Source organism: Aptenodytes patagonicus, chromosome 24 (genome assembly GCF_965638725.1).
Source record: "Aptenodytes patagonicus chromosome 24, bAptPat1.pri.cur, whole genome shotgun sequence".
Taxonomy (NCBI): domain Eukaryota; kingdom Metazoa; phylum Chordata; class Aves; order Sphenisciformes; family Spheniscidae; genus Aptenodytes; species Aptenodytes patagonicus.
This window is the reverse complement of record NC_134972.1, coordinates 5,190,477-5,214,710: the sequence shown is the minus strand read 5'-3', so window position 1 is coordinate 5,214,710 and position 24,234 is coordinate 5,190,477. Positions and strand designations below refer to the sequence as shown.

General features: G+C 54.0%; 1 protein-coding gene across 1 annotated transcript; it reads right to left on the bottom strand.

The window, feature by feature from the left end:
- Positions 1 to 194: 194 nt before the first annotated feature.
- On the bottom strand, positions 195 to 23,838 carry SLC4A5 (solute carrier family 4 member 5). Its single transcript, XM_076358986.1, has 25 exons — positions 23,810 to 23,838; positions 19,186 to 19,315; positions 16,457 to 16,617; positions 16,064 to 16,219; positions 14,374 to 14,469; positions 13,975 to 14,030; positions 11,869 to 12,026; positions 11,685 to 11,772; positions 11,350 to 11,504; positions 10,850 to 10,993; positions 10,487 to 10,661; positions 10,019 to 10,152; positions 9,632 to 9,903; positions 6,980 to 7,041; positions 6,344 to 6,544; positions 5,849 to 5,962; positions 4,990 to 5,151; positions 3,379 to 3,557; positions 3,200 to 3,272; positions 2,961 to 3,029; positions 2,520 to 2,693; positions 2,208 to 2,369; positions 1,603 to 1,684; positions 788 to 855; positions 195 to 260 (listed from the first exon to the last, which is right to left on the bottom strand). Coding segments are annotated over exons 1-24 (3,039 nt in total). The 5' UTR covers positions 23,811 to 23,838; the 3' UTR covers positions 195 to 260; positions 788 to 820.
- Between the last annotated feature and the right edge of the window lie 396 nt (positions 23,839 to 24,234).

The following is a 24,234-nucleotide window of genomic DNA, read 5'->3' as shown; positions in this document are numbered from 1 at the left end:
GAAAAATAAGCCCAATTTGCTTTATATATATATATATGAATATATAAATATCTCTATATATATATATAAATCGCAGAGGAAGCGCTGCGCGGTACTATAGCGTGGTCTCACTGCCCATGTCCCGAGGTGGTTTTTCGGTGTCAGTGTCCTCATAGTCCGACTCCATCTCTATCTTCACCTGGGGCACGGCGCAGATGGGGTTTCGGGAGTAGTTAAATGCGGGAGACGACGGGCACGAAATCTTCAGGTGAAGCGTAATACTGAGGAGGAGGAGGAGAGAGGGAAGTGAGCATCCGGGCACGGGCACCCGCATCCCAAAACCACCCCAGGACCCCCCAGCAAAGGGCTCCGGGTAACGCTACCGCCAGTAAAAATTCATAAAAATATGATATTTTGCCTTTAATATGTACAATCTGCAGAATTCGCAGCTGCAGGGGGAGAATAATCCCAAGCTTTCGGGATTCAGATGTACATCCCAATCCTAAAAATCCCCGTGGCTGTTACCCAGCGGCATTTTTATTGCTATAAACCCTCTCGTGCCAGGCTTGGGATGCGTCATCCCACACAGCCCCGCTCCCAACAACCCGATAGCCGGGGCCACCAAACGAAAGCACCCAAAATACAGAGGAATGCTGCGAAAATCCACTCAGCTATTTCAGAAATGCCCGAGGATGATGGCAACAGGCTCGGGCGAGCGATGCTCAGCCGGGAGCATCGGTCGGTGACCCCCAAAATGTTTCCCGCGGCAGGTGCTGGTCCCCTGGGGCGGGGGGAGCGGGCCGTTTACCTGCGATCCAGGTCTGAACCGTTCGGGGAGGAATCAGAACGCAAAGCTCCAGGTGGAGGACCTCTTTCCTGGGGGGGACACGGAGGTGAAACACTTCCCGGGTGAGGAAGGAGCCCCGCAAAAAACCACTCATCCCCCCCCGCCTCCAACCTGCTACCGGGTTCCAGCATCCTCCGGACGGTGGGAGGAGGAGAAAAGCTCCCAAGAAACGCTGATTTTGGGGGTGATTAGAGAAAGAGAAAGGCCCCACCAGCCCCTGCTAGTGGCAGCTTGAGGAAAGAGTCAATGAATTATCGCGTCAAAACTTGTTGGCATCATGATGCAACCTGGTGCCGAGCTGGAATAAACTCACCCGGATTTATTCTGAATTTTTTTTGGTCATGGCTGTCTTTGCACCAGCTCACGTACGATGTTTCGGGCAGAAGGTTGAGCCAAATTGAACACATCTGCTCTTTCGCAGCTGGGATAACGCCGCCACAAGCTCTGCATCCCCTGCTTTTGGGGGCTCAAAACCTTCCCAAATATATATATTTATTAAAAATCCCCATCAGCATCGGCTCAGGGGGGAGACCCAGGAGAGTCCTGGCTTCCCAGCCACCTGGAATATAAAATTATTAGCAGGACCGAGCCCGCTGCATCCTCTCAAACCTGCTTTAAATACAGCAAACCCTCCTCCCCGCTTCGGCGGGACAGATCCAGGCTGCGTCTTTTAGCGGGGTTAGTGCCATCGGTGGCCGAGCGGATCCCGTTGCGGAGGCGGGGGGGTTAGGAAGCGGTAGGGAATGCGAGAGAGGCTCCTGAGCTCTTTTACTTACGGCTGAGGCAATGGGGACCCCCGTTTCGGGGCTGCGATGGCAGGGGCTCCATGGGGATCTTAATGACTGAGGGAGGTGGGAACTGGGGAAGAAAGTGGGGAAATTCGGTGAAGGCAGCGCCTGGGTGGGTTCCGAGACCACCTGGAGCACCCCAAAGGGACCCAAAACCTCCAGAAGTGGGTGCACGAGGAGGAGGAGGAGGCGGCGGCTTTGCCTTCCTCTTCCCAAATAAACTCTCAGCCCTTCTGCCCGGGGAAGGGGCTGCAGCAGGGGGTTGCATGGGTTAATGATGCTTTGCCACCGTACGATGAGTGCTGTACCCTCAGCCATGGCTTTTGGCTCTTTTCCCTAAGGATTTCATTTTTGCCACGATCTTCCAGCTTTCTGGACCCTTTGAGCATCCCCTGGAGCCTCCGGCCAGCCCCTAAGCATCACTTAAAGCCCCTCAATCAGACGGTCCTATATATGCAGTGAAACACCTCCATGAATCAAAGACCTTCACCCCAAAGCCACCGACCCGGAGGTTTCGGTGGGACCTTTCCCTCCCCAGCCAGTCCGGGGTGCCCCCGCCGTCCATGAGAGCCCCCCCCCCACCCCACACCCACCTCCTCATCGCTGCTGCTATCTCCTTTGTTGCCTTTTTTCTTCTTCTTCTTGTCATCCTCCTTCTTCTTTTCCTTCTCGGGGATGATGTTGTCAATCCAGGCCAGGTCATGTTGGGAGAAGACAAAATCCAGCAGCCGCCTCACCAGGATCAGGGCTAAAATCTAGGAGGGGAGAGATGCAAAAGCCGGATCTGCAAGAGCATCTCTCATCCCAAGACCTGGGAACCACCACGGGACCAAGCCAAAATTTCCTTAAATCTCAAAAAAATCTTCTAAACGAGGCTGCAGTAGCAGCCCGGGGGATGGCCTTACCATGACGGGGAAGATGATAGCGGCCACGGTGGATTTGAGGATCCAGAGGACGGCCAGGCAGACGATCTGCACCAGCGTGAAGAGGTGGATGCGGCGCAGCGGCACGTGCCGGAGGAAGACGTAGTCGGGTTGGTGCTTGGCCGGCATGAGGAAGAGCTTGCAGCGGTCCCAAAACTGCGGTGGGAGGAAGGCCGGTGTCAGCCTTTTGCCCCATTCCCCAGGCTCCCAGGTTGCCCAGATAAACCCTCTTTTAGTCCCCAAAATGGGGAATTTGGGGCTTTTCGATGTTTCTCGGAGGGTTTTGGATATCTACTGTCCTATGCAGCTGGAAATGCTGGATGCATGCAAATTTTGAGGTCAAAATCCCCCTTTTTGCCCTGGCGTAGGACCCCTTCATGGCCATTGAGGAGGAGGAGGAGGAGGAGGAGGAGGAGCGCTTACCTGGATGCCGTTCAGCGATGCAACGCCCATGTACAGAAAGACGCCGTACAGCACCGGCATGGGGATGTACTGGGGACATGGAAAAAAGACGGCGCTTACCCCAGGGAAGGCGGCAGCTCATTCCCGGGGACGGGGACCAACGCTGGGGGCCATGGAGACGGGGAAATCCAGCTTTTTCTTCCCAGGTCCCCAAATATCTGCAGGGAGGGAGCAGGGACGGAGGAACGGGAACGTTTTACCTTCAGGATAGGGGCCAGGAAGACGGAAATCCCCGTCAGCACAAAGACGATGATGCCCGTCACTCTCTGCTCCCTGGAACAGCGAGAGAAGCAGGATGAGGCCACGCTGGCTGGACACGCTGCTGCGTCTGGATTCCGCCCCCCCACCCCGAGGAAGAGCGTGGCCGAGCCTTCCTCACCTGACGCCCAGGAATTGGGGCTGCTCCCCCGGGGCGCTGGTCTCCGTCTCCATCTTCAAGCTGTCGATGTGGGCGATGGAGATGACGGTGGCCGCCACATACCAGGGCAGGCCCATGAAGGAGCAGATGGCCATGAGGATGCCCACCCAGAACAGGTCCAGGTGGTAGCCCGCTGCTTTCTGCAACACAGCACCCAGGAGGGTCGGGGGGGGGGGGGCAACACGGCTCGTGAAGCTGTTCCTATATTCACCCCAGGGCCCAGCAAGGCGAGGTTTCTCCCGGGACGCAGCCTGCAACCCCCCGATGCACCCCCAGAAGCATCCCGCATCGCCGTGGTGCACCCTGCGTGGCCCTGAAGCACCCTGCGTCACCTTGATGCATCCCACATGGCTGTGGTGCAGCCTGCATCACCCTGGTACACCCGTCATTGCTGCGGTGCACCCCACATCGCACTGATGCGCCCCACATTGCCATAGCGCACCCTGCATCACCCTGATGCACCCTGCATTGCCCGGGTGCACCCTGCATCACCCCACATCATCCTGAAGCACCCTGCGTCACCCTCATGCACTCCACATTGCCACAGTGCACCCTGCATCAGCCTTCATCACCCCACATCATCCTGAAGCACCCCGCATCACCCTGATGCACCCCACTTTGCCATGGTACACCCTGCATCCCCCACTGCATCACCCGTCATTGCTGCAGCGCACCCCACATCGTGCTGATGCACCCCACATTGCCATGGTGCACCCTGCATCCCCCTGAAGCACCCTGCATTGCTCTCATACACACTGCATCACCCCCATGCACCCCGCATTGCCACGCTGCACCCTGCACCCCCCTGACGGACCCTGCATCGCCCTCACACACCCTGCACTGCCATGGTGCACCCTGCATCGCCCTTATACACCCTGCATCACCCTTATGCACCCTGCATTGCTCTCATACATGCTGCATCACCCTGATGCACCCCACACTGCCACGCTGCACCCTGCATCCCATGCAGTGCACCCTGCATTGCCCTCATGCACCCTGCATCGCCCTTATGCACCCTGCATTGCTCTCATACACGCTGCATCACCCTGATGCACCCCACATTGCCACGCTGCACCCTGCATCACCTCACATCATCCCGAAGCACCCTGCATCACCCTCCTGCACCCCACATTGCCACGCTGCACCCTGCATCCCATGCAGTGCACCCTGCATCACCCTCATGCACCCTGCACTGCCATGGTGCACCCTGCATCGCCCTTATGCACCCTGCATTGCTCTCATACACGCTGCATCACCCTGATACACCCCACATTGCCACGCTGCACCCTGCATCTCATGCAGCGCACCCTGCACTGCCGCATCGCCCCGCTGCACCACACTACCTACAGCATCGGGTGAATTTAACACCCCGGAGGCTTTGTCACCCCAAAAAGACGGCTTGCAAAGGAAAGGGCGAGCCCCTGCTTTGCACAGCGTGCCGAGCTGAGGCGAACCCCGCCCCGTGCCTTGCAGCAGCACCCGATCTGCACCCCAAAAGCGAGTACTCGCAGGGGTGCAGGCGGTACCCGACGCGATGCTGCGCCCCCGAGCGTGGGACGAGTCCCTGCTCACCCGCAGCTTGTGCTCCTTCCTGTTGACGATGACGGCTGTGATCTGCTGGTCCATGAAGATGAGGATGGTGACGAGGAGGGCGGGCAGGGCGCTCGCCAGGTAAACCCACCACGGGTTCTTCCCGAAGGGAAACACGAACCACCCTCGGTCCACACGGGTGGGCTGCGGGGGGGGGGGGGGGGGGAAGAGAAGGGGTTTGGACACCGCGGCCGAGCCCGGGACCGGGTCAGAGAGGGGGGAAAAACCCAAGTGCTGACATTTCGGCAAGCCCCACATCACCCCTGAACCCCATTTCCTCTGAGCATCATCCTATCCCGTATCCATCCCTGAATCCCACCACCACGCATCGGTACCCAAACCACCCCCGGCATCCGCATGCCTCAACCCCAAATTTTCTTCCCCAGCTGCTCATCGGCAATCCCCAGGTCACCGACAGCGATACCCTGGATGGAGGGGGAAGAGAAATTTTTGGCAACGCTTCCGGAAAGGGATTTTACTGCCTTTTTTTTTTTTTTTTTACCTTAAAATCAGTAGGCACTTGGAGCTTTGGGGTGTTGAGTCCGAAAAGCACATCCAGCCCCACAAACATTAGTATGGACATAAAGATAGAGAAATCGCTAACAAGTTTACGCAGCTGCCGGGAGCGAGAAAAGAGAAGAGGGGAAAAAAAAACACAACAAAAAAAGGAAGGGAAAAAAAAGTCACAGAATTAGAATATTCCCCCAGAAAAGACAAAGTAGCTTTTAAGAAGGTGCCCGGACACCGCAGGAGCAGCGATTTTCCCCGAAAACCGGCGAGGAGCTGGAAAGAGAGCGCGGGTGGAGAGGTGAGGGGGTCCCCCCTGGTGCGGCGGCCAAACCTTGATGATACTGGGGATATGGAGCTTAGGGGTGTCCAGTCCGAAACAGGCATCCACTCCACAGAAGAGCAGGATGGAGAAGACATTGGAAAAATCAGCAATGAAAGCCCTCACCTGGAGGCAAGACAGGGAAACGGGGGCGGAAAGGGTAATTAATGGGGTGGAGAGGTTAATTAATGGGATGGAGAGGTTTGCTCCCGCTTCGGCATCCTTCCCCGGGGCTTTCCAGCTCCGCTCACCCATGGGGAACCTGGGTGTAACCCACAAAATGCAGATTTTTTTTCCCCTTTGCATCGCGGGGTGATGGGTTATTCAGTGTGCAAGAGCCAGATCAGCGGCTATAAGCTCGGGGAGGATTCTCCTAATTGCTACCGACACCTCCTAGAAACACAGATTTATTTTCCTGGAGCTCTTTGCATCCAGCAAAGAGACCGACAGCTCCCGTTTTCCCTCCCTTTTGGAAGAGAGGAGGGTAAAACCCGGAGCTTTCCTTACCTTGGTGGGGAAATAGCGGCTGAATTTGAATTTTTTCAGGGTCAAGGTCATGGAGTAGGTCCCGAAGAAGAGGATGAAGGACATAAGGGCCAGGTCGGGCACGAATTTACAGGATTTCCCCACTAAGCTGCCGCCGTATTTGAGACACTCCTTCTTACTCAGCTGAGTCCAGTCCAGAGCTGTTAGGTTAATAGCATTGTACTGGGGAGAAACCCCCCCAAAAAAGCAAAATTAGCATTTTAAGCAATTGCAGCATGCAAGGAAAAGGGCATTTCCCGGCCAAAAAAGCAAAATTAGCTATTTTAAGTAATCACAGCATGCAAGGAAAGGGGTATTTCCTGGCCAAAAAAAGCAAAATTAGCATTTTATGCAATTGCAGCATGCAAGGAAAGGAGTATTTCCCAGGGCTGCTGCCGCCGGGAGCCCCATAACCATGGGAAAACCCCGGAGCTGCTGTTAATTTGGGCAAAAAAGTGGGGATTTGGTGCCGCCGAGCCCAACTGTGAACCCAAATCAATGCAAATCTCACGTTTCCCTCGCTCCAAGCTGGCGCACGTCGCTCCCTGGGTGCAAAAGTCCTTGGGATTTGCCCTCCCTTGTCCCAAATTTCCCAGCGGGATGAGCAAAGCCGCTTACCAGAGACATGTTAGTGGTGTTTGGTGCCACTGGAGCTGAAGCATCGAACAAGGTCGCGTTGGCTGCGGGAAAGGAGTTTGTTATTGAGGTTTTTGGCTAATAGCGAGGTTTCGGTATTAAAAGCAGACGGGCTTCACCCGGAGAGGCACGGCTGAGCCGTAAAAGCAAACCCGGGGTCGAGCACATCCTCCGAGAGCCGCGCGGGGATCAGCATCCCGAGGGCGGACCAGGATTTGGGGAGAAAACCCCCCATTTCTAACCCCGCAGCGACTTCTCCCTGATTAATCCCGTGTGCCGGCGGAGAACACGGCTTCTCCTTCGGCAGCTTCTCCCTCGGAGGGGGGAGGCGTTTTTAGGAGCTTCCCAGCTCCTAAAATTTTTAAGAGCTTCCCAGGGAAGCCACCGGCAGCGGGGCCGAGCATCCCGACACCTGCGTCTTAAAACCACGGGGGTAGAAGACTAAAAAAGCAGCCTGTTATTTTTGGAGAGGCGGCACCCAATCATGCCCAAATTGCTTTTTTTGCATCTTTTTTGGTTTTTTTTTTTAAATATTTTAGGGGTGTTTTGGTATCTCACTGCAAAAAAACCCCATCCTTTCTAACCCCCGGCACCTTCTCCTCCAGTGCAAAAAGCGGGTCCGCTCGGCTCTTCGGGCGACGCAGCTCCGCGGCTCCAGGAGCACCCACGTTCTTTATGGGCGGCCCTAAGTGGGGTCCGGGACCGCTCTGCCCCCCCCTCTTCCCTCCGGTCCATCCTCTTCCTGCGCCAAGCGGGAATTTCGGCTGCCCCGACCTGCCGCCTCCATCCCCGGCACCGAGGATTAATGAAGGAGAAGCGATTGCTGGGTTAGAAGCAGAGACCTGGGGGCTGCCAAAACCGGGCTCTGGGAAACAGCGCTGGCAAACCCAGCATTAAAAACATTATTATTATTATTATTATTTTCCTCCATAACCTTTTATTTTTCCAGAAACCGGCCTTATTTGTGATTTCTACAACTTAAAGGGTAGCATACCACTGGTGGTGTTTTAAGAGAGGACCCCTAAGGGCTCTACATAAACCCTTTTATCAGAGCAGGAAGAAAAGTAAAATACATGGGAAAAAAATAACAACAAAACCCCCACGGGGGAAGAGTATCAAATGTTAAAATAATTTTAATATTTAGAAGGCGATACTCACTTGAGATTGAAATCAGCCCAAATTGATGTGTGCAGCAGAGACAAATATGGTACAAATCAGTTATAATAATCAAAAATCAGAACTAATAAAAAAAAAAGATAGAAAAAAAAGGATGTAGGGGGGAATAAACATAATTTCTCAATATCTAGAGGAATGGAAAATCCAACGCAGACACCGTTGCCTTGGGTGCCCGGGGCAGCGAGGGCGAGGAATGGGACTGGGTTGCAAAGAGGCTTAAGGTTTTTGGGGTGCAAATGCCTCTCGGCCACCCGGGGTTTGCTCGGGACGGGGGCTTGGAAGAGGGGAAGACCTCCCCGGAGGCTGAAGGCTTCGCCTTCCTCCTGCGTTAAGCCGTGGCGGCGGGTGCTGCCGGGCAGATGCCGGCACACGCGGGTGGATGGAGGCGGTCACAGTCCCCTTCGGGATATTGCAGCCCCCCGGGGATTGCGTCGGGCATCAGGCTTCGCTTTCCTGCGGGTCAAATTTGGGAGGGTTTTGGTTTGGAAAGGATTGCGCTGTCTCCGGGTTCTCCTCACTGCGCGCAGGGCTTCCAAAACCCAACGGGATCGGGTCACTCGGCGGGTGGTTGATAAACAGAAATCGAGGAAAAATACAAAATTAAACCAAATAAATGTTATTTCCATCACAGCAGGTAAAATCTCTTCTTGCAGTGACAGGTGTATTGGGAACATGTTGCGTGACGGGTCTTGGATGCTTTTATTTCTGGGAAGAGCTCCACCATCACACCTCTCTGCCTCCTCTAGCTGCAGCTGATACTCCCCCAGATTGTTAGCATTTAGACTTTTTAAATAAATTCAGCTCATCTGAGAGCAGGTGGTCGCTGGCATTAGCCCGAAGATCTCCGCTCCCTTCCAGGTGGCCGCGGGAGCATCTGAGCTGCACGATTCGGACCGGGGATCATCGGGTACGTCTATCCAAGAGCAAAACCAGGGGAGTCATCAAAAGACCGTCTGCTCAGAGCCCGATGGCCTCTCCTTTTTGAAAAGGAGTAAGAAAGAGGAGGAAAAACAGTCCAAGGAGGCTTCCACACCCAACCGGGATATCCCGGGGTGTCCCGGACACTGGAGAGGACAAAACCCCTCCGGTGTATTTTCTGGAGAATAAGTTTCCATCGGCAGCGGGCTGGAATTAATGATCTAAAATTATTTTTTGTTTCCACATTTCCTTTTTATCCATCCAGGTCTGGCTGCTGAGGCTGAGGCCCCGGCTCTCCAGCACCGTTCGCCGTGTCCTGGCAAGCACCGACGCGCTCATCCATGGCGGGACAAGGCTGTACTTCCATCTTGCCCAAAATCACCCTCAGAAGAGGACGACAAGGTCTCTCCACCCCAGTTGACCGGGTAGCTGCCTCCTTCCATGTCCTTGGCCAATGATCCAGAGGGATATATCCACGGCAGGACCCCTCCCCATCCCCTTCGCCTTTCCCATCCGGCACTGAAAAAGATGTGTACTCACCTGGGTCGGGAGCGATGCACTCGCACTTGTACATGGTCACGTAGTCCGGCTTGAAGTCCGAATTGATGGGGTAGTACTTAAAAGCTCCGATCATCTTCTTGATGGCGTCGTAGATGAAGATGAAGCTGATGAGGGTGGAGAAGCCTTCCTCTGTGAAGCGGGTGATGTACTTTATAATGAAGCTGGCGTCGGTGGCCACCAGGATAAGGCACTGTAGGGCAGAGTGCAAGCCGATCCAGAGGCGAAACTCCATGTAGTCGATGCCGTTGCCTCTGAAAGCGGGGACAAGGCGAGAGCAGCCCCATGAAAGCGTGCCGCGGGCTGGAGGACAGCTCCCACCCCGGTGCGGATGGGTGCCGGTTCCCCCCGGCATCGCCCAGCACCTACTTGCTAAAGTCGAAGAGCAGCTTCTCGAAGATGAGGATGGGGCCGGTGCTGCTGAGGATGATGAGAGGCTGCCCGGCGAAGAGGCAAAACATGGAGCCTGCCATTGCCGTGCCGAGGAAGCTCTCCATGACGCCCTGGGGATGGATCAAACCCAGCGTTATGGTGATGCTGTGCCATGTTACATTCCCACGGACACCCCGGATGGAGATGGGAATTAAGGACCTCTGCTAGGACCCATATAGGACGGTTGGGACCACGTCCTCTTGCTCCTGGCATTGCCATTGAGACGGGTTTTCCCATCCTGCAGGTATTTCAGGACTGCCAGTCCCACTTGGCAATGAATTTCCATCCCCAGCATTAAAGCTTGGCATGGCACAAGGGGGGTAAAACTCATCCCATCCCGTCCCGTCTCATCCCATCCCTGCTTGCTCTCCCTGAGCCAAAGTGACCACCCTCCTTGGACCCGACCTGGTAGTTGTCCGTAGCGTCCCCAAGCAAGCCCCCGAACGTGATGGCGTTGGTGATGCAGCCCAGGTAGATGAACAAGATGGCAGAGATGGACTGGATATGAAAGCCTTCATAGAAGTCGCTCGGGAACCAGGGCAGCTTCCTCTTGATATCCAAATAGAGGCCACCACAAAACCTGGGGAGACACCACCAAGGACCAGATGCACGTGCCTTCCGCCAAAATAGATACGGTGCTGCGCAAAAGCCTGCGCCCAAAAGCATTTCACCCCTCATTGGCCCAGGAGACCGCAGGGTGAGCCAGCAGGAGATGCTGATGGGTGCTGGCACCATTAGAAGTTTTTTGAGTGGTAGGGTGCTGCTCACCTGCCGGTCCACGCGAGCTCTTCCCCGATTTCGTGAACTTCGGGCATCTCCCCGTCGTCGCTGCCTCCTCCACCGCCCCCGGCGCTCGCCCCACCGGCCGTGCCGTTCATCTGCCCCACTTCGTTCAGTGAGAAAACCGATTTCCTGCGGGAGAGAGTCACCAGCGTCGGCCACGGCGCCCACCCTACCAAGCCGGTCCTGATGCAGGGACCACGACCGAGGCCATGGTGTAGCTCTCCGCCTGCACTAGAGCTTGGGTTTGGGGGTGAATTTGGAAAGATCAAGAGCTGGATTTGCTCAGCCCAGGGTGGGTAACGCAGATTTTGCAGAGTGGAAATGGCTCTGAGCTGATCTGGGGGCAAAAACTGCTGAAAAAGCAGCATTTTGGGAAAATTTGCAGAGATTATTTCTAGGGATGAAGGCAAGCAAAGCTGCTGTCCTCCTCCAGCACCTCCAGAACAGGCCACAGGGCTGGGACCAGCCTCACGTCTCCCACCTACCTCTTCTCAGCCGAGGGCACTTTTTTGGGTGGCTCAATCCTAATGTTGGGGTCCCACTCGCCGGGTGGCAGGACAATGACTTCATCCAGAAACTCATCTATGCCGGCAATCAGGTCTTCTCTATCGCGGGCTCTGTAGGCAACGTCGCTGAAGAGCTGGGGGTCAAGAGAGGAGAGGTGTCAGCCCAGGAACGGTGTCCAGCACGCACATATCCCACGTCATTATGGGATTTTAAGCTCGTTCGTTCGGGCAATAGGATGAAAATGGCTTTTTTTTTTTTTCTTGGCTCTGAGCAAGGGGGTTCCCATTGAGGGCCGGGCATTGCATCTACTCACATCATCCACCATGAGGGTCGCGATGGCTCTGCCTATCTCGTTGTAGGATTTGGCTTTTCCCGCGGGACCAAGGAGAATAAAGAGGAACCTGGGAAGGGAAAGGCGCCGTGTTGGCAACCTCGGACAACCGGCACCCATGTTGTGAGACCACTCAGTGCTTCGGACTCGAAGGAATTGAGCTCACCTGGTGGGGACGGGCACCTCCGTCACCCCTCCCAGCATCGTCGCCTGAAGGAGCCGCACGAAAGCCACAAAGGGCTTCTCCAGGAACTCCACTTCTCCCACCAGCACGTTGGAGGCCTCCGCATCCTTGGGGATCTTCTTGATGAACTTGTTCTTCAGCTGTTGGAAAGACGAGGGTGGGGAAGGGAGCAGTTGCCAAAATTTGGCTTTCCCCCCCTCTTTTCCACACCCTGAACGCAAAAGCTGAAGCCGCAGGCTCAAACCTCTTAATCTCTGATGGTCCCAGGACTCCCAGAGGTGGGGATTCAAGAGCCATACCCAAGAATAAAACAGCAAGAATTCATAAAGCTGAACTTCTTCGTTACTCAAAACCATCACTGAGCCCGAGATTAACTTGAAACCACACGCCTGGGGCTCCCTAATATGAAGTGCGACTAGGTGGTTTGCAAAAGGCGCTTTGCTGCGCTGGGGTCTACGCAAGGAAAACCCCTGCAATCCCCCTGCAGAAAATCTGAGCCAGAAAATACGGATCCTGGAGCAAGCCAGCATGCATTTTTGCAAGTCTATTTGCAGCCCTGCAGCCCCGGGCTCCCCGGGCCCCTATATAATGCGGAAACACCGCTCGGTGCCGTGCACGGGGGATGGTTCTGTAGCTCGTTGTCCCCCAGTCTCATCCTCGGAGCAGGAACAAATAATGGAAGTAGGAAACCTCGTCCATGGATTTATTTCCCCGGTCTCTTCTCCCCTACAGGTCTTTCATTATTAGTCTAAAAGGGTTCAATACCAACCCAGGCAGGGTGTTATTATAATCTATATGCCAGCATGAGGGGAGGCATGTGAGCCGGGCAGCAAGCTCTCCCCTTTCTAATCTTTTAAACCCAAATGGAAAAAAATAATAATAATAAAGCAACTTCTCCAATGCAGCTTGGAATAAGCAAGAGCAGGAGTTAACAGTGACCACTAAGCTTCATGTAACACTTAAAAAGTCCCTTTGTAGTGGGCCTAATAGGGCGATTAAACCTAAATGCTTTGCATATTTTGGGATTAACCCTCCGCACCCCACTGCTGGAGGCTGATATTTGGGGTTCGTTAGCAGGCAGTTGGCTTGCTTTATTGCAGCTCTAATTTAAGAAGGTGCCCTGGAAACCTTCTGCCTCCCTGATATCGTGGCATCCCCTGTCCCGTGGCTCCCAGCAACGCATGAATTTCCATCCTTCGCTTCCCCCTAAATCGTGTCACCCCAGGTAAGCCCAGCGAGGACACCCCTGGGGAAAAGCAAGCTGTTATTCCCGTACCGTCCCCTACAAACCCGCGTTGCGTTTGGTTTTCCCTTAGGTTTATGCTGAAATCACGCACAAAGAGAAACAAAGCAAAGCCCATATAATGCATCAGCAGTTCCCAGCTAAATAGCCTTGATATCGGCATGGGGATGGGACATCTAGCAAAAGAACGGCACAGAACCCTGCTGATCCATCGCATCGGCAAGCAGAGATCTGCCCACGAACTGCCCGAGCAGCCTGACCTCCTTCCCAGCTCTCCCCTGCAAAGCAAACCGGGGGGGGAAAAGCCCCCGACGGGCTCTCAGCTGAGCTTTGCATTAAGAAACCCACGGCCATCACGGCGCAAACGGAGGGAAAAACGAAACCCGCCTCTATTTACAGACCGTTATCTCGAGAGCTGTATTCACCTTTGCAGACCCAAGTGCTTGGATGGGATTTACCCCCTGCAACCTGCCCTTACCCAGCCAAGCAAAGGCTCTTTTAGGATCCCTGCACTCTTCCAAACACCTTTCCTTTCCTACCTAAAGATTTTCAGGAATTTTTTTTCTCCGCCCTAAGGATCTCAAGCTACATCAGCACCCTCGCGTGCCCCTAATTCTGCCCCTAATTTGCAAGCACAGGTATTATTTCTGGGACAGCTTCCCCAGGAGTTAGCAGGGATCAATACGTGTATTCATTTCCCTAATTAGGAATTGGTGTGGTTATCGACCGAGCGGAGCCGCACAAGGCTCACACGGACCTTAACAACCACAGAGCCCCTGCCCCATCACGGGTCGTGTCGGAGGTGCTCCCCACAGCATCGCGCTAATCTTTTCGGGGACGATTACCTGGTCGGTGCTCGGCGTGTCCGAGATGTCGTTCATGCTTCGACTCTGTGCGTGACCTGATGGAGATCAGAGAGAAAGTGAGAAAACCGCCCCGTGATGCGCAGCCCAATTTCAGCCCCACGTGCAAGGAGAAAACGCGGTGGGAGGACTTCAGCGCAAAAAAACCCAACATTTATTATTGCTGGGCTTGCAAACCGGGTGCAATAAGATGAAAACCCAAGAATATGAGGTTTTTCTGATCTCGGTCACCCTGTGGTTACACAAACCACGTCTCATTTATGGCTGTGGTGGGATCCCCTTGTAACTGCAATCGCCCACTCTCATACTGCAGCTTGATTTCCCCCCCACCCCGCTTCTTTTAGGACCGTTTCCGCCTCCCCGCCGCCCTCCCCGGCTTACGCAGGCGGCCGTAGCTCGCGCTCTGCCGCATCCGCAGGTCCTCGGTGGAGCGGTGGAAGGCGGCGCCGGCGGCCGGGCTCCGGACGGGACTGCGGGCTGAGGGAAAGGAGCCGTTAGAGGAGATGCAGGTGCCATGGGGAACCATTGGGTCATGCTGAAGGCAAGAGGCCGGGCTGAAAATCAGCTGCCCGGCGCAGATGTGACCCTTCCAGCGCTGATACACCAGCAATTTGCTTTTCCCTCCCACTCTCAGTTGCACTTTTATCCCACCCATAGTAATTTTCCCCTTAGCAAAGAAAAAACTGCCTTACCCCAAGTCTTCCCGCTGCAGAGGCTCCGTGCAAGGAGCCTGCACCACCCCCCGCCCCACCAATGCTCTCGTCGAGGCTATAAATGGGTTCAGAAGTGCAATTTCTGTTCCTTAGGAAGACCCAACACTTTATCTGGCTTTTTAATCTCCTAATTCTCCAAAGAAACCTACGCTTGAAATTTGCCATGAACTTCACACTTCAAAATATTTACGTTGGCCACCACCAAGTTTCACGTGAACGTTTCTCCTCCCTAAACTGGTGACGAGTCCCATTTTTCATCTCAGATGTTTAAACTGAATTATTTAGCTATAAAGACTTCCCTTTCCCCCCATGCATTTTCTGTGTTAAGCCCAGCATTTTCTCAGGAAACCTCCTGAATTCCCAAGACTGTGTTTTCCTTGGGAAAAACCATCTGGACCCGTTTTGTTGAGCTGCTCTGCATCTCTCTGAAACACCAGCTGCAACCGCAGCATCTGTCCTCATTTTTTTTATTGTTAAACCCACTAAAAATAATGATGAAACTCCCACTGGGCATGACCCTATTTTCAACGTGCCGGCGGTATGTATTCCAATCTCACGGAGCTGCTGTTGGCACAAGAAATGCGAGGGACCCCTCTGCTCCTGCCAGTGACCACCTTTTCCTTGGTGTCCCTATTTGCAAACTCAAAGCGATGCCATCGTCTCAGCAAGAGACTAGAAACACGAAAGAGGCCTCTATTTTTCCTACCTACAGGGAGTAACCGCAACATTTCCAAGTCGTGCTCCGTTTTGAAGGCTTCTGGGCAAATGTTAGCTCAAATATCTAGTCCTCTGACATGGGTGATGGCTGCTTTGAAACCTGGGGGCGCTCACGGGGTGGGAATATTGCTTATTGATGGCCTCTTCCATGTGCACTTTGAGCTTGGGTGTTGCTGTTTCTGCCTACCCGGGGAGCAGCCGAAGCCCGGCAAATCCCGGGCTCCACCAAATGACCTCTGTTTAAACCTAAGTAAATAATCTAGCGTGAAAACAAACAAATCCCCTTTTATAATGGCTCAAAAATAGGCAGGTTCAACCGCGGAGCAGACTGGATTTGTCTGTAGGCTGCTCTGCCAGAAAGCTCCTTGGCCAAGCGACCGCCAATGCCGTTGTCCATCACACAACGCCGTTGCCCATCTCAGCAGACATCTCCTTGACTTCCAGCTCCCGATGACCCCCCCCACGCTTAAAGCCACCAGCGGCAGAGCTTTTGGGGTCTTTCTCAATGCAGTAAATAGTTGGGTGCCCCAAATGGTTGGGGGTTTCCCCCCTTTCCTTCTCCTGAGACCTTCCTCCCCCAAGGCTTGCTCACCAAAGACTCAAGGATGCAACCAGGCACAGGTTGGACCCCAAGGACTCACTTGTGTTGGAGGAGACGGACTTTCCGATGTCGGCCAAGGACCGGTGGATTGGCTTCTTGGTTTGGTGACGGTGCTTCCTGAGGAGCACGTAGCTTATCTTCTCCCGCAGCTCCGGCTTGAGCAGACCATCTTCGATCTGCTTCTCAATGACATCGTCTGCAATCACCGAACGAGGGAGGTGCACGGGTTACCCCACTGCAAACCCTCCCAGAAAGCTCATGACAACAACGCTTCCTGAACCAAGTTGATGGCTCTCAACTCCTGTCTTTGCTTATTCCCATGCAAGTTGGCTTATATTTGCACGTAGCAAGTAAATGCATTTAAATCTGTTCCCAGAACTTTAGGACATGGGGAAAAACCCATCCAAAACCACTGGTACCCGCCGGCTCCTACCTATAATTTGGGGCAAAGAGTAGCCATCTAAGTCCAGGAGCACCGTTCCCGTCTGTAGACACGTCCGCAGCTCAAACAGGCTGTGCAAAGACAACGTGGACACGTGGGGCTTGCTCCACCTCTCCCCGCCTTCCTCCACCTTTTCTTCAAACTTTATCCACCTGAAACGACAGCGGCAGCCACGGGGATGGGCACGGAGTGGAGACGGTGTACGAGAAGAGAATAAGAGAATTGCTTTTCCCGTGGCGTTTCCCTTCTGCAGGAGGCTTTGCAAGCCTGAATTAATCCATCCTGAAAAGTTTTTGCTTGTTATTCAGGATGGGAATGGAGAAATCAAGTAACATTATTAGACAAAGCGCCGCTTGCGTGTTTGCAGAGCGGAGCAAAACCTCTCGGCTCCACCACTGAACTCAACCCTACAGACCTGACCTTCCTCAAATTGCTCCTGCGAGATCTGGGAGGTTTTCCCATGGAGCTGACCTTGCCTTAGCCAGGAGCCGTACCCGCACGGACCAGCCGTGCACACAGGAAAGCAAAAACCCAGGGCACCGCAAATGTCTTTTTAATTCCTTAGCAATGCTCAGACTTCAACCTGGGCGCTTCATTCCGACGGTGGGAGACGAGAAGGTTTGCAAGCCCTTGGAAATCAGCCCTTCCACCTCCTTGTTTTTCCTTAATTTTACAAACCAAAGACTTCAGAGCAAATTTGGGAATGGTGGCTGATTCCTCCCAGCGCCCCAGGAACAGGGCTCAGGCTCCGGGGAGGGCAGGTGGCTCTCGGCAAGACGTCTATTTGGGGAAGAAAGCTGCTTTTCCCTTACAGGAGGTTTGCAGGCTCCGTGGATTAGCCTTCGCAGGGCTTAACCTTACAACTTTTAACTGGTACAACTGGGATTTGGGCTCCTGCCACCGCAGAGGGCGCAGACGGAAAGGATGTGGGAGGAGAAGGGTTTTTGGAAATAGCTGATGGCTCCCAAATGCTGCAGGGGAAGGGTGGGGAGAGCCTGGGATTGTATCGGCTGCAGGGGGGGGGTGCATTAAAATGCTGCTGCAAAGAGAAAAATGCTGGGTGTCCCTATTAAAAAAGCCCCAAAATATTATCTGGGAGTGCCAGGAATGGTCTGTGCTGGGGATAAAACCCCAGAGGATCCAGAAATATAAAATTTGGCCCTAGTGCCCATCACTTCAAAACGCCCTACCCTGATTTCTTTGCAGAAACCCCTTCTCCAGCCCTTCGAACAACGCTGCTTTTATTGAGAGGAAATTCAAGCTTCCCGCCGTAGCACCCGCTAAGCCCCGTCGGCGCTCGCCCAAAGCCGGTTAGGTCGCTTTTCGTTTCTTTTTTGCCCCATTTTCCTGCCGAAAGTGGGTTAGCGCGCACACGGGGTGGCAGCTTAGGGCAGCGTGCGGGACTCGAGGCACGTTTCCAGCGGCGCCTTTGCCCCGGGACCGGCATCCCGCGATGCTTTCGCCAAGGCTACAGCAAAACCCCATCTCCCTGCTGCGCTCAGCTTCTTTATTTCCATTTATTTCCATTTATTGCGGATTTAGCCACAGGTAGCGCTGCTCCCACCAAGGAGCTGCTCTCCTGCAGCTAAAGAAGCTGAACCGCTCCTCGCCAGAGAGCGGAAATCCGGGACTTAAGAAACCTCCGTCCTCCCAGGGGGAATTTGGAAACCACCATCTCAAGCCCTCCCTGATGAAAATCCCAATGCAAGCGCTGATTTTTTGCCTTCCGAACTTTTTGGGGAGCGGGGAGGGATGAGCAGATACAGCCCTACGCAAAATTGGGGGCGGGGAAATAAAGGATTTTAGCAACAGCATCCCCGCGCTGCTGTGTTTTGAGCAGGGATGGCAACCAGGAGGATGCTCAAGAGCTTTCCAAATTTTTGGTGATGCCAATAACCAGCCCAAGAGACGGAATGGCACCTGCAGGGCCTGATCCTGCTCTCTTCCCCATCCCTCGGGCGAACCTCCGCACCCGGATTCGCAAATCCCGCACGTGCTACTGAAAGGAAAGGGCTCGGGGACGCCATCAGCATCCCCGACTCCCTTCCCAAAGCCCCCCAGAAGACCCCCCCAGCCCTACGAGCCCTTACACAGCTGAGGTTAGGAAGAGAAAAATCCCACCTGGATTTGAGCTTTTTCCCTTGGATAAGCTCCTAATTCAATAAAGCGAACGCCACTTGCAACTCCTCTAATACTTTTATTAAAGATGTAGTGGGTGGGGTTGTATTATTATTGCTTGAGAGGTAGGAGAAGTTTAACTCTTGGCCTGGCCAGCAAAAGTGTGGGTGGGGAAAAAAAGACTTGGGAAAATGTTCTTTGTGTCACCTACTCCCATTTCCCAGGTCTCTGCTCTAATTCTCCAGTTTCCCAGCACGTTACCCTGTTTTTTCACCCCCCGGCCCTTTCTGTAGGGCTTTGCTCTCGTGCTGTAACCGGGAACGAGAAAAGCCCCGGCTCTGCGGTCGATCCAACCTGGGGAGATGCGGGAGAAGATGGGAAATCTTCCTCTCTTCCTCCTCCTCGGCAGGCTGCAGCCGCCGTGCAAAGACCCCCAAAACGCTGTGTTTTCTGCATTTCCCTAATTCGGGCACGGCTTTTTTAACCTCATTAAAAATGATGCTCACTCCCTGAACCCGTTTCCACCCAGGGATATTTAGGGGGGGGGGCGGGATTTGTACCCGGCACATTTTTCAACCCAAAGCATCCCCCTGACTCCTCACCTGGCCGACTCTTTCCACTCCATCTCCTCGCCGTCGTGCTGCAGCGTGTCCATCTCCGTGAAGAGCGTGGGGTTGGGAGGCTCATCGTCTTCCCCCAGGATGTAGCGGAGGCGTTCGGCAGCCGGTGACACTGCCGGGGGGAGGGGAAAAAGAGGTTTACCATCGACCGGAGACGAGATGATCCTGCACCAATTCCCCATACGGAAAGCTCCAGGGGAGTAAAGAGGGATCGGTAGGGTTATTTAGGATCCTGGGGTAAAAAAAGGAGGTTTCGAGGAAAACGTTTAAGGTGCAAGACATTGAGGAGTGGGGAAACTCTAAGTAATCCTGTCCCAAAATCCCTGTGCAAAGAGATACAGGATGCTGGCGGAAAGGATGCAGCGGAGGCTGCATAGCAGCCAGGAGGGGAATATATAGGTCCGGGCTGGGAATCGAGGAACGCGGCCAACCCCTATGTACAATACAGTCAAATTCCCCTTCCAGAAGCATTGTGCGCCCCGTTTCTGCAGGGTATCCCGCATTTTTCCCTACCGCGGAGCCTGTTTTTGCCAGGTTGGAGCTGCCTGCCATCGGCAACCAAATCCTTACAGTCTCCGGCACCGTGTATCGGGACGCACAAGTGCTCGGCACACGCTTTCCCACTGGATCCCCGAGGGGAACGTGTATCGTTCGAAGGGAATAAGACAAATTTACCATTTCTGCGGGAAAAATCTAGCTTCTTGCTGCAAATAACCGGCCAGGCTGGGGAGGGCACCTATTGCCTCCTGCTTCCCGTGGTGTGTTTCGGGAAGGGGAGCGGCAACACGTCACCTGCCTGCAAACCTCCTGACTGATGGGAAAAGGGTTTTTCATCTTTGGTGCATTCCCCACGGCCACGGGAGGGTGACGGGTGACGGACCTGCCCTCTCAAAAAAAAAAAAAAGCCAGGCTGGGTTTTCTCTTAACCCTCTCCATCTTTGCGTGCTTTTCTAGCAAAGCCTCCTAATTTGGGTTGCGGGGCGGAATCAAACACCCGGGTATGAACCTGGACGTGGCACGGATGGGACCGCTCCCCGGTTGCCCTGTTATTCAAACAAGAGGTTAAAATCAACCCTATGCCAGGCTCCGCGGCAATGGTGTATTTTTAATAAAATCTTGGGTCTTAGCCCTCTCCTAATACAGCAGGAGTTAATCCAGCTCGGAAAATGTCTTCGTTAGCAGAATCCACCTGTTCTCAAACCTGGGAATAAGAAAGTCGGGTAACAGGGTGCCCAAAAAAGCAGGTAATGAAATTGCCGCGTGCGAGCCGAGGAAAAACCAGAAATATTGCCCTGTCCTCCCACCAAAGCAGACAAAACCCAAGTCGCGGCGGCCGTGAAAGAATAGGATGTCCCTTGCGCTCTAGGCTGAGCCTGCTTAACCACTTAAGCCCTTTAAGCCCCACCACCAGGACTAAAGCCCTGTTGTCAAGTTCTCCTTCCCCTTCCATAAGCTTCATTATTATGATTATTAATATTCCTGTTAATTTTAGAGCCGGGCTACATGCCTGGAGGGCCTCAGGCTCTTTAAGCCTAAGTGCTGTTCGCGTAAGAGGGGATGAAATCTGTGCGATACCGGCAACCCCGCTTGGCCTCACGCCGTCCGCTTTGCTCTGCAGCCCAAACCTTAAATTTCCTGCAACCCCCCCCCCAAAATTCCCTCCAACTGCAACGAGCCAGATGGTGGCAAAGGGAGTTTGCTGGAAATACCCGCCTTGGGCGGGATCTCTGGATGCATTTGTAAAAAAAAAAGGGGGATTTGCAATTTTTAAGGCGGGGGGGGGAGATTAGAGCTTTGCGAATCCTCGACTCGGCGGTTGCTGCTCCCAACTCTGCCCAAATTCCCCCCCTAGTGTGCTTAAGAACGGGTCCCTCCTGCTTCAACCTGCCGGAGGGTCCCCCCCAGCGACATGTTTTGGGGTGTTGGGGCTTTAACTACTGGAAACCACAAAAGATAAAGGAAAGCTTGCACATAAAGAGCTCTTTGGGGCTTTTTTTTTTAGCTTTTTTCCCCATCCTCCCCCAGTTTAAGGAATAAACCCATCTCTCAACACCTAACGCGTGCTTCCCAGCAGCGGCCGCCTCCTCTCCCCGCCGCTCACTGACCCGAACAAAGAGCCGGTTGCTAAACCAACAGCGCCGGGGCTTTGCCGCGCCGCCAAAATTCATGGGGTTTATTCACCTGGAGGACCCTTTCGTGCCTGGGAAAGCACCCAGCCCGGCATCTGGTTACGACCCAGCCCTCGGTGATTTTTTTTTGTTTTCCTCCTGGAAATTTGATCCAGCACCTAAAATTAATCCCAGGAAGCAGCAGGTATTCGCTTGGGAGGATATAGTGAATAGCGGCGTCTAGGGCTTGGCACCTCCGGGGAACGCGGGAGTACAACTGCTGCAGCGACGCTGGCCAAAACCCACAAAGCCACCCCAAAAACCGGCACCTATTCCTTGCAAGACACAGTTCAACGGGTGCCCAGAGCAGATCCGTACCTCCCCGAACCAGCTTTTATGATGGGAAAACACTCAGAGCTGCAATTCCTGCTGTACACCCATCAAACCTCCACCGTGATTTCAGCCACACTGGATCCGAATTGGGCCCACAGCTGCAGAATTAGCTCAGCATTAGCTCGCTGGTGATAATATAGGATAATTTTACGTACCCAGGAGCCTACATTTCCGTGGGTAATCGGACAGGACGGACCAGCCGCACTGATTTATCGCTCCTTTAATTTGAGGTGCACAGAGCCCTTCACACCCCAACTTTGATTCAGCAGTAAAACCTCGCCTGGCGATGCTTTTCCAAACCAAAAATCCCGCTCTGGCTTTAGGTACAATAAAAAAGGTGATAAAAGGGGGGACGGGGGAACGTGATGCCGCCCGGGGTTTGCAATCCGGCTGGGCAGCGGGACTTAGCCTTATTTAAGGCTCCGGCACATTAACCATCCACTGTCGTGGTCCTTCTGAATATGCGACAGCCTGCCCCTGGGGTTTCATGGCACAGACGGGTCCCCGTCCCCCTCCCCCCCCCAAAAAAAAGAGGAGACTGGGGTGCACATCCCATGGGATTAGATGCTCCGTTCCTGTTCAAGAAACCCCCTGGTCTGGGAGACTTTTCTCCTTCCAAATATCATTTTTTTCTGCTTCCCCACTGCTGGGGAGCAGCGGAAGCTGATACAGTTCCCCCACGCCGCCCCCTTATATTTTTGGGGTGAGCTTTGGAGCTCGGTGCCCTGAGCGAGCGCTCAACCCAACCCCACGCAGGCTCCCAAATTGCTTTGACACGGGAAAAGCAAAGCCGAAAAAAAATGGAGCCTTTCTTCCCCTCCCGCTCCCCCCCGCCACGGACACCAAAGAGCGATGGAAATAACCTACCTGGAATCGTTTCCATTTTTTCCCCCGTTTCTTCCCGGCTAAACCAAACTTTCGCTGCACGGCACAAAAAAAAAAAAAACAAACCCCCAAACCCCCAAACTTCCTCCTTTATCCACTCAGGCTTGTTAAATTCCCAAGGCTTAAGGAGCAGATTATAGAGAATATAAAGCACTTTCCTCTCCCTTCGGCTCTCATGACGGGAAGTTACCAAATCAAACGGGATGCGTGTAGGAGAGGTGAGCGCGTTGGGTGGCAGCGGGATGGAGTGAGCGAGAAAGGGGAGGGAGGGAGGGAGGGAGGGAGAGGCGGGAGGACAGAAATCAAAGGTTTGGGGTTATTTTGTGGAGAGTTTTTGTTTCCCATTCGGAGCGAGGTGGGAAAATCCTCTCCAAGCTCAGGGCAGAGATTTTTTCGGGGGGAAAAAACATCCAAATGAGGGAGATTTTCTCAGGAGAAGCAGGGCTGCTGCAGAGTTGAGGCTTTTTGGGGTGTTTTTCCTCCATAAAATTACTTTGCCCCCCCCCCAAAACCAGTCCAGTGTTATATCCCGGTGGCATTTACCTCCTGCGGAAAGGAGGGGACGTGGTCCCGCTTGCGCCGCCGCCGAAGGCACGTGAAGGAGCTGCGAGCAAAGCCCGCTGCAAATAAAAACCCCTCTCCTCGTGCAAAAAAAAAAAACCTGGAAAACTTTCCTCTCTGTAAGGAAAAGCAAAACCGAGCCCCTGCCCGCTCTGCTGAGCCGCGACGTGGTCTGCTCGACGTAAACCCAAATGCAAATTTCTACCGGGGGGACGGGTAGGGGGAAAAAAAAACCCACCAAGAGACCGACAGCTGCTTTGCTGTGCAAGATGTTAATCTTCGCCAAGGAGATTGAACGAGACCAGGCAAAGCCCTGGGCAAAAGCCTGTCGGGAACAAGGTGTGATGCCCGGAGGATGTCTGCACCCCCGGGACCCTGCTGTACCCCGATTTCCTCGTTAGCAACCTCCCGAGGGCAAGGACAACCTCTTTTTAGCCCACCCATCACCTAAGCAGCCTCAAATCCCACTTCACACCCCGTGCCCGGCTCTCAGAGACATCCACAGGGAAAAATAAACCTGGGAAGTGTCAGGAAAAGCAATGCCAAGTACAAACACCGGACCAAGTAACGCGGCTAGGTGCACAGGGGCGATTTAATCCTGGATTAAATGATGCTGCAAAACCCCTCCTGCTTTTTCGGGAAGCCCGAGGGTGACTCACTGGTCCTGCTGGCATTGTCGTTGCCGCTCTCGTAGCAGCCGTGGCCGCCGTCGTCGGTGTCGGAGCGATCCTGGCGCTCGTAGTGCCGCTCGCTCTCGCTCGTCCTGTCCCGGCTGGAGACAGATCTTCGCCGACGCCGTTTCCTTCGGTAGCCCCGGGGCACCGGCACCCCGATGTAGATGGAGTGGTAATCTATAGGGGGGGTGGGGGGAAAAGCTTTAGAGAGCAGATCTGGGTGTTTCTCACTTGCAAAAAAAAAGCCAGGGAGATATTTGCCGCCTTCCCACCGGGCTTAAAACATCCACCGGAGCTTTTCCCATGTCCGTGCATGGGATGTGCCGAGCCGAGCGCTGGGAGATCTGATGCATCAGCCAGCAGGGAAGACCCCGCTGCCGTTTGGGGCATCCCCGGGGTTTCGCTCACCT